This window comes from Morone saxatilis, unplaced genomic scaffold (genome assembly GCF_004916995.1).
Source record: "Morone saxatilis isolate NCDOM2014 unplaced genomic scaffold, NCSU_SB_2.0 Contig15, whole genome shotgun sequence".
Lineage (NCBI taxonomy): Eukaryota > Metazoa > Chordata > Actinopteri > Moronidae > Morone > Morone saxatilis.
The window spans coordinates 12,520,791-12,530,797 of NW_023339707.1; the positions used below are offsets into that span (position 1 = coordinate 12,520,791).

The 10,007-nt window shown below is 43.4% G+C and overlaps 1 protein-coding gene across 1 annotated transcript in view; it reads left to right on the forward strand.

The window, feature by feature from the left end:
- The first annotated feature begins 6 nt into the window (after nt 1-6).
- Nucleotides 7-10,007, forward strand: part of LOC118323825 (adenylate cyclase type 6-like) — a 31,184-nt gene continuing 21,183 nt past the window's right edge. The window contains 3 exon segments of the mRNA XM_035655854.1: nt 7-260; nt 2,559-2,756; nt 2,867-3,752. Coding sequence (XP_035511747.1) covers nt 2,868-3,752 — 885 coding nt within the window. The 5' untranslated portion in view covers nt 7-260; nt 2,559-2,756; nt 2,867.

Consider the following 10,007-nt stretch of genomic DNA (forward strand, 5'->3'; position numbering starts at 1 on the left):
GAAAGAGAGAGAGAGAGAGAGTCGGGGAGGTCGAGGCGGTGGGAATGTACTGTAGCTCCGGCGGGGAAGAGCGAAGGTTGTCCGGCCAATGTCTCAGTTTTCCCTCCCTTCCCACTGAACCAGAGCCCCTCTCCGCCTCCACACAGACGGACCCCGCGTCCGGAGCGTCTGACGGCGGCTGCGGGAAAGGACTGAACACGGAGCTAAACTGGAGCTCCACTGCAGTGTTACAGTTACTCATGTAACGAAGATGTCCAATGGTAAGTACACTGCCTCTGTTAAAGCTTTTTCCCCCCCTTCCCGCGGCTGTGTTGGGCAACTGCTCTGCACAATGTTAATTTGTTGCAGGCCGGGCTAAGCACAAACGCAGTAAGAGGATACAGCAGTCGGAAAAAAAAAAATAAAAAAATGCCAACAGCTGACTTGTACTCCAGTGATGTGCTGTGATGATTGCGGCGGCGTTGAACTGTTCTGCAGGACTGTACACACTGAGCACTGCTCCTTATGCAGGGGGCAATTCATTTACACTTCTCCATACGTGACGCCACGATTTAAGAGGGCAACATCATGCTTTTAACAGTTTGCATGTTGGCACCACAGCGTTGTTTCCACCAGTTTTCTCTCGTCCAGTGACCCTGTTTGGAGTCTTAACATAATGACGTACACGTTTATATTGAGGGAGACAGGCCCCAGTGTGTGAGCCTGTGTAAAAGCCTCGTTATCACTGTGCATTAGTCCCTGTGAGCTGCACATCCCTGGGATATCAGGAGATCCAAGGCTGAAGTTGCCCGACGGAATGTTTTACTCCTGATAAGTTGGTAAAGGCGGCGATGTGTGTCGAGCTGCACTTTTCTCTCTGCAGCCCACAGACTCCAGGCTGACTTCAGGCTACCCAGTCGTGTAGAGTCTCCATGTGTGAGTGTGTGGGTTTTTATTTTTTTCCCCCCAAGAGGCTTCATTTGAACGCGGAGAGCCGTCGACTTCGCCTGTAGGCTGCTTGGAGCGTCCTGTTATATAATGCGCTTCGGCCGACTGCCCGCATCCAAACAGCCTGGGCCTACACGTGTAATTGCTAAACATGTTTTATTTTTTATTTCTTTTAAAAACATCAGGCCTGTGTTAGCCACGGTGGCAGGAGGGCTGCTGGTCAGTGTCATGTGGAGGAAAAGCACAAGATGTTGTTGGTCTGTACTGAAATGTAAGTGAAAGCGTCACCATCTTCATCATGTGCAATGCATGCAGGGCGACTGAGCCCCTGTGTGACACAGATTATATTTATATACTATGGCAGATTCATGCATTTGGGGCTACAGATTGTATTACGTAAGAGCTGCGTGCCGCTGTCTGACCTGTGTGTAAGTGTATCAAAGGTGAGTGGAGGACTAAAGGTCATTCCTGCAGGAAACCTGTTAGCGCCGAGCAGACAGTTAACCGACCACATATTTGCATGATCCCAGAGTGGGGTAATATGTTAAATTGATATATAAGATACCAGGATGATGTAGTTTATGTTGGATGGGATTTCTTCTTATTAGATTATTGCAAAAAGAAGTTTGATTAATTATAGATATCGAGGAAAATGTTTCCCAAGCTGGAAAACACTTCTAAGGGTGTTGTCTTTAATAAAAAAAAAAAGTATTTTAGACACAGGAACCACAATGTGTTTCTGACCACTCTTTCAGTTAGATTGTGTGGTGGTTGAGCAACTCAACTACAAACTGCTGTTGATTGTAAACATGGCCATGTGTGCAGTTCATGTGCGCTCTTCCCACTGTTTGTCTCAGCTTAGTCCGCCTGGCAGAGATTTGCTTATTAAGTTTAGAGGTTAGCAGTGTCCTTGACATGTGCTGCCAGAAGCCAGCTATAGTGAGTCATCAAAGCTAATGGGGGAAGCATGGACAATTTAATCTGGACTGGAGAGCTCTTGATCTCTGATGGTGCCCACTCAGTGGGCCTTTGTTGTCAAATAGAGCACACCCATCCCTGCCCACTCAAGATGTTAGGGGCAGATTTCAGTGATAGAGTGTAGCAAAGTGCTATCCACCGAGAACAGTTGTTAGTCTCCTCTAAAAGCCCACTATGGTAAATGTTCAAAAATTCCAGCAATCAGTGGAGAGTTTGTTGAAATGGGACTGTGTTTGACTTTACGGTTTGATGACAAAATTGACCAGTGGCACCTGCTGCATGAGGCAATAATTGGAGGAGATTTTGCTGTCACAATCCAGTGTTTTGCAAACAAAACAGCAAATCATTTCCATGGAAATGCTGTCCCGGTCTGGTGGGAGAAGGTGATGAGAGAGAGTGGAACAGACAAGCCATTTACTAGATATTATTTTCTGTCTCCGCTATTGATTGTCAAACTTTCTGCCAGAGAATCATACACAAAGGCACACACACACACATACATAAACACAGCAGACCCATCAACAAATGCAGCGTGACAAATGTGGTTTTTTTTTTCTTTCTTGTATGTATCCATAATGATCTTGATCTGCAGGCGATATGTCCTCAAGGTGTTGTTTGCCCAACCACATCATTTGTATCGTTTGTCTTTACAGGAAAACAGGTGGTCTATAGAGGCACTAGGTGGTGTACAGGGCTGACGTGCTGACTGTTTCTACAAAGAAGGACAACTCAAACGCAGACACACCTCTGATGCCTCTGGCCAGTCTGAGCTCATGGTGTGTGCTTGCTGGGATAAACTAGTGGCCTGGCCAAAGAGCGCAGTGTTGCTACACACAATACAGCCCACACAGGTGAGAGGAGCCTTAGTTACCATTATGTCTTAAATTGATGTTTTGCATGCAGGATGTTCAGATTAAATGCTCTAACTTCAGCATTGTTTTATGTTGTGTGTGTTGTCTAGGATGTCGTGGGCCAGAGGCCTCTTCGTAGGCAGAGTGGATGAGCGAAAGACAGCATGGGGAGAGCGCAATGGCAAAAAGAGGAAGGAAAGCTCGTCACTGTGCAACCCACACTACATGAGCTGTCTCAGGGACCCTGAGGACCTGGAGCTGCCTAATGCGGCCCCCCAGCATTACCATTGCGGCGGAGCAGGCACCAGTGGAGGCAGCTTTGGCCTGCGCTGCGGCTGGCAGGAGGACCACTACGGGAAGAGGCTGGGCGGCGGGGATCTGGGTCTAAAGGCTGTGGACCTGGGTTTTGAAGACGGTGAGCTGAAGGGCAGGAAAGAGGAGGATTTAGAAGAGGGCAGCTGCAAGACGATGACCACGGCAGACTGCTGGATGCGGGTCATGTGGGTTTTCCAGTCCAAGAAATTTCAATCCACCAAGCTGGAGCGTCTGTACCAGCGCTACTTCTTCAGGCTCAACCAGAGTTCTCTGACAATGCTGATGGGAGTGCTGGTGGTGGTGTGTGGGGTCATGCTGGCCTTTCACTGCATCCACACGATCCCCGACGTGGCCTATGTCTCTGTACTCTCTGTGGCTATGGCCCTCTTCCTGGCCATGATGGTGGTGTGCAACCGCAACGGCTTCCACCAGGACTATATGTGGATTGTGAGCTATCTGGTGATCGGGATGTTGATTGTAGTGGAGGTTTTTGGGGTGCTGATGGTGTACCCCTCGAGTGCCACAGAGGGCATCTGGTGGACCGTCTTCTTTATCTACATCATCTACACGCTGCTGCCGGTCAGAATGAGAGCTGCTGTGGTCAGTGGAGTTGTGCTGTCCACCATACACGTAGTGACCGCCTGGCAGCTCAACCAAGAGTACCAGTTCATTTTCAAACAGGTAAGTGATAAATAATACAGAACAACAAACCCTGTCTGAGAAAGAAATGGAGGGAGATATTAGCTCCTGTCGCTTAGTTTGTGTGCATGATATGAATAATCTAGTCACATTTCAAGCAAATGTTTGCAGGAGGTCTATCTGAGTTTAAATGTTTCTTACTTATTTCTGTTTTGAGCTGTCGAAACTGTCGGAAATTATGGTGGACATTTTTACAAATTTCTGACTTTTTATAGACAAAACAACTAATCGATTAATCAAGTAAATAAACAATACGGGGTGCACGGGGCTCATCATGGAGGCTTAGTCCTTATCGCGGCGGGTTCAATTCCAAACAGCAGCCCTATGCTGCATGTCCTCCCCCCTCTCTCTCTCTCTACTCTCTCTCTCTTTCTCTCTCTCTTTTCTCTCTCTTACCCTTACAGTGATATTGTACATTATGTACTGGACATTCAGTTGACAAGTTGAATTTACTGATAGAATAATACGCAAAGACATACAAGTTATACAAGATTTTGCAAAATAATTAATGCACTTTTAGTCTTAACACTTTTTTTTAAAGGATAGATTAGTCTGTCAGAATAAAATACTGTTCAGTATGTTCTTACTGCTTACTTCTTAAAGCAGTTTCATTGTAAGTGGTAGGGGACAAAGTTAATCAGAGGGTCCAGCAGTCTGCGTTAGAAAATTCAAGTATAAATCTTTCAATGTTACGGTGAGACAGAAAAAATGTGACTATCTTTTAATAGTTGTAGCGACACGTATTACATTCACAAATTAAACCTGACACCGTTGTAACTCAACGTTCTCCTTTTGTAAAATGTAATTCTTGATATGTCCTTTTGGATGCTAGCTCCACATTTATATTCATGAGAAAACAAGACACATTTCTCAGACTCGTGCTAGTCAGGGCCCACTATTATCACCATTCAATTGAGCACAATGTTGTTACTGTATTCACAAGTGGAAACGCCCTACTTTCTCTTCCCATCAATATAGGACAAACATTGTACAGACTCCTCAACCACTTTTCCATGTCAAAGGTGCCGTACTAAAAGTAGATGGTGCTGTAGATCTCGGCAGCGTTTCAAATGAGATTTTTAATGAGCCTATGTTTTGTGCTGTAGGGCAGCTATTGGCAACTCTGTTGGGGTTTGTGGAAGGTCATCTGGGTTGAATGAGCCCGTTTAGCTGCATTGTGGAGGAATATCATGATAATGTAGCATGGTGCCATTCAGGCCGCAATTCCCTAAAACAAGGAGGCTATTGTAGTAAAATGAAACAGGGTGGGGTGGGATACTCGGATTGTGCAATGAATTTGATGGAAAACAGGATGATTACTTCTTCGTATTGGAGGAAAATTAGACTGATACACATTGGAAATATTTATTCATTATGTGTGTCTGTTAGTTCTTTTTGTATGATACATTGTGTCAGAGAATTAATTGTACTTGATTCAAAAAATATTCAGAAATCAGCTAAACCACCTAAGCAAAAGTAATGAGCCATTATTTTCATTTACAACTAATCCTTCAAATATTTTTGCAATTAATTGATTATTTGATTATTCCATGTCAGAAAATTGTTAAAAAAGAAAATAAAAGGAAAGTTCCCAATTCCTTGTTTTGTCCAAACAACAGACAAAAACCCTGAACTGTTAAATTTGCATAAAAGGAGCAAACCTTCATATTTAGAAGCTGGAACCAGCAATTTCTGAGCATTTTTACTAGACAGACGACTTCAACAATTTTTAAACTTAAAATGTATTTTTTTAACTGCCCAGTTCATTGATACAATTGGCCATTTTTACATAAGACACAGTGGGAAACACACAGGTGTAAATTATAAAATGAATGATAGTTTAATTCCATTTATCTGCTTCAGTTTCAGGGTCCTGGTGTTGTACATGTTGGCTCACAGTCACGCTGTCATGGCTTACTGGGACAACTATATGGAACTTAACTATCGTTACACTTGTGCTTTCATAATATGACAACTGTGACTATGAAAAAAGGCTACGATTAAGGTTTTATTTTACGTACGTATGCCACACTATTCCTGCCATTTAATTAGGACCATATCAACCTACCACAAAGAGCTGGTGTTGTGTAGTGTAATCGTAAGATTGGCGGTTCGATCCCTCCTCCTCCTCCTGTCCACATGTTGTAGTGTCCTTGGGTAAGACACTGTACCCTGAGGTGCATAAACATTTTATTTTTCCCTATATGAAGGGTTAAATACAATGGATCCTGGCATGGAACAGCTCCAAAAACACATATTGGTTGAACTCTGCAGAGGCATGTTATTGGTTTTCTCTAACAACTATCGCGATTAAGCAACCAGATGAATGTGGAGCCACTCTGAATAAGGCAATATTGACATAACTCCACTGGTCCAGTAAGCTTGTGTGTTAAGTGCCCATGCCCCAGACCAGACAGGGTGACTACAGGCACATTGGTCTGTTGCCTCTATGTACTCCAGCCCCGGTTGGTTGCATTGGTCCTCTGATGATGGACTGCTGCCCTGCCTGAGGGCTTGGACCCCCAACACACTACGTTCCACTTCTCTGAACAATCAATGATGGGACATGGGCCTCGCAATGTTTGACTAGAGGGTTGCTCTCGCTCTCTCTCTCTCTCTCTCTCTCGCTCTCTCTCTCTCCTGGAATCATAGCCTTTTAATAGAGATGGAGGAAAGGGCATCAGGTTTGCTTGGGGTCGTTTAATGCTGTTATCAACCATATTCTACTCATCCGTACATAAATCTTTTTAAATGAGGAGGAATTTCAGGGTGATTTCTTTGTTTTTTACTCTCAAAAAAAGAGCAAAACAGTGTGTCATTTAGTCAGCTCTTGGTCTCAACAGGTGTCTCTCAATGTGGCTTCAAGCTACTCACAGCTTTCTGAATACAGAAGGACTCAGTTCAGTCTGTCACACCCTCTGGATCACACGTGTAAACTAATCACACAAACTCTGTGGTTTTTGGCGTCACATGGCCAGACTCTCTGATCTGGGAAAGCTGGTCTCTTCTTCTGGGACCTCATCATCCTCCGGCCCTCTCTGTGTCCCAGCCTTGTTTTTCCCTTATTTGTATTTTCCCTGCGGAGACATTTGCGCAGGATCAGAGCTGAGAAGATGTGAGACCGATGATGGCAAGGACAAAAGGGGCCTTTGTGAGGGACCTCCACGAAGAAGAAGGGGAGGTCCAGGGGTGGGGGTGGTGGTGGGGATTGTGGAAGTTACAGTGGTGACAAGGGGATGACCGTGGATGGAGAGTGTGAAATAATGCTAGGCTGATGCACCCGACTGTAAAAGAGCTGCCAGTCTCTTCTCTCGTTTTTCTCCCTCCACTTTTCCCTTTCTTTTACTCTGAGTCATAATTCCACTCTCATAAAATCCCCCTCAGATGGAGTGGCCTTTTATTTCACAACGGGCTGAGATTGAGCTCACACTACTCATGGGGATTGTTTCCATAGATCTCCATGTTTCACCGCTCTGCTCTGAAGGTTCCTCCTCTGAGAGATGTACGGTATAAATGCTCTCAGGAAGAAGCAGGTTACACTGCTGCTGTTCACTTGAAGTGCCTCTACTTTCCTACAGGAACACATCTCAGAGGGACCTCATTCACTCTTACAGGTGGCGTCTGGTTAAAATGAGAGGTTTTGACTCAGACATGAATAACTAGGGCCATACTTGAATCCTGACCTTCATGTCCTCAGTGGTAGCTACCTCCTTGAATTCACACCCCTAGTGGAGAAATATCGAACACTCATGGTTAGCTTGTTGCATAACAAGAATTTTATTTATTTATTTATTTTTCAGTCAATCGGCTTTCAACTCTTTGTTTGTTGATTTTTTTTTGGGACTTTTATTTTCTTGTCTCGGACTCAGAGCTGCTCAGACTTGGACTCAATTTAAGTGGTCCTACAAGTAACATATTAGTGCTCCCCTTATAGAAAATACATGAACATGAACCTTTCCTTTACTCTCTTTGGTCCTTGCCTCCAATTTTCAAACAGTTTGTCTTCGTGAAATGAGGAAGTTGTGATAAATGATCAAGATTAATTCCTTGGTCCTCTAATTGCAAAGGAGAATTTCAGTTCAATCCCCACTAGAAATCTACTCTATTTAGAGCCACGTCTTATGTTAACACTAATCAGTGCAATCTTACTTTAGAACAGTTCAAACAACTTCACCTGTTTTCACTTCCAATGCTCATAATACATTTTTTTTAACTGAATTACTGTAGTAGTGAGTGAAGTTTCTGGAAACTCTGTATATATATTTTGTTGGGTTGACGTCCCTCCGGCGCTGCAACTTGGCCACAGAAGGGTCAATTCATTATTTCCTCGTCTTCACTTATGCTTACTGGGATTTTGCACGCTTCATCTCTTTAACTGCATTTGGTTTAAAAAGTCTGCTGCAGTCTGCTCTGACAGCTGACGTTTTACTTCCAAGTTTTGACAGTTGGCTGATTACCAGCCGCCTTGTGATTGGAAGAAGCTACTAAATTCCTAATATTATGTTTATGACGTCAATGTTTGTTGTCGTGTTGGGTTTTCTGACATTTCTCGTTTTCTCCAAATTTAAAAGAGCCCTCAGTAGAAAACACCCTCCTGCATTGGTCTACTATTGTCCAGTCACCTGAGCCATTAGTTCACCTCACGGCGCTGAGCAATCAGACTGTGGCTGGATGTCGGATATGTTCGAGTCAGTGCACGCGCGCACACATCACATGGTCCAAAACAGATTCATTTGGCCCTTGGAGTGCCTCCCTGTGAGAGACCACCTGTCCCTTGTGTTTTTGTTAGTCGCTCTCTCTCGAGGGTAGATGAGGCAACAGCTAACTTTGACATGATTGGCATTCAGTGCAGTTCTAAGAAGTTTTGCTTTGATATATATATTCCATAACTTAAGTATAAACAGCTGTGCATCCATACGCCTATATATATGTCTTATGGGGGATTATGTGACTTACTATGCCATTGTTTAGTTCTAAGAATTTATAACCAGCTGGTGTGCAAGATGTCATAGACAGATTAACAACAGCAAGATGTTGTTTTTTGTGTTGGTCAGGATATATTTGAATAACCAAATCCCAAATGGAGTCCTGTGAAGAGGAGCTATTGACAGGCAGGTCAAAAAGAGAGAGAAGTCTCGAAGGTACATCTAGTCTGTGCTTTTGTTATTGTGTGCTGAGAGGAAAAACCTGTTCCTTTGGCAGATTGTTATGGGGTCAACGAATGTAGGACTAGTGGAAACATACTGATCCCTCTGCTTAACACTGGTGAAAAAGATACCAATCAATGAAATGTCACAGACATGACTGAGGCGTGCATAATGCATTTAGGCCAGAACATAGGTGTTATGTAAGAAAAACCTCAAAGCAACTACACAGGTTACCTTAACCTTTATGCAATTATTTATGATGTTTGCTTGGAAAGTATGACAACAGCTGTGTAAGATACTCACATGTACTGTAGGCCGATACTGTCTGCTCTCTAAGAGATAATGAAACTAAAACAAAATGTGCCCTGTTGTTTCTGTATCTTTCAAGTATTATCACTCTGAATCTACAATATATTTAGATCTTTTTGGTAACTGTATTAGAGTTTACAGTGGCTTATTTTTAGGGCTAGCTATTGTTAAAAAAAATTACAGATTCTGGTGCCTGTACAATAACTGAGCTTCAGTACTGATACCGTAACAACTTTTTTTAATGCTTTATTTTGAGGAATAAAAACAAAACACGTTGTTCGATCTCTTAAGTAATGGAAAATAAAATACAACCTAACATTAGCTGTATTATATGAAATCAGATTAAAATGACCTGATCAGTCAAGGACGTGTGATGAAAAGTAAATAAGGGTAAGAATCATGCATTCAATGCCAAAAATTAATACTTGACATTCTTTGACACTTGATTATGCAGACACATGTTGGTCAACACTCAATAAGTATTGAAGTTTTATACCCAGCCCTATTTATATTGAGCGAACCCGGTGTCCAGTACAGCTGTACACCCACGTACACGAGAAGTGGAGTGTGTGATCTGTGTCAGTCTGCACGGATCAGAGCAGCTCACTTGGCTGCTATCAAATGGTGAAAACCCATCATCAGGTACTGTAGGTGCCAAACAATGCACTGGCTCAAATAATAGCTCCCCCCTTTACTCCCAACCCCCCCCCCCCAGAGAGGGAGAGAGCTTGTGACTCATCCACTTATTGTATTACAACCACAGGCAATGATACAAACCCGG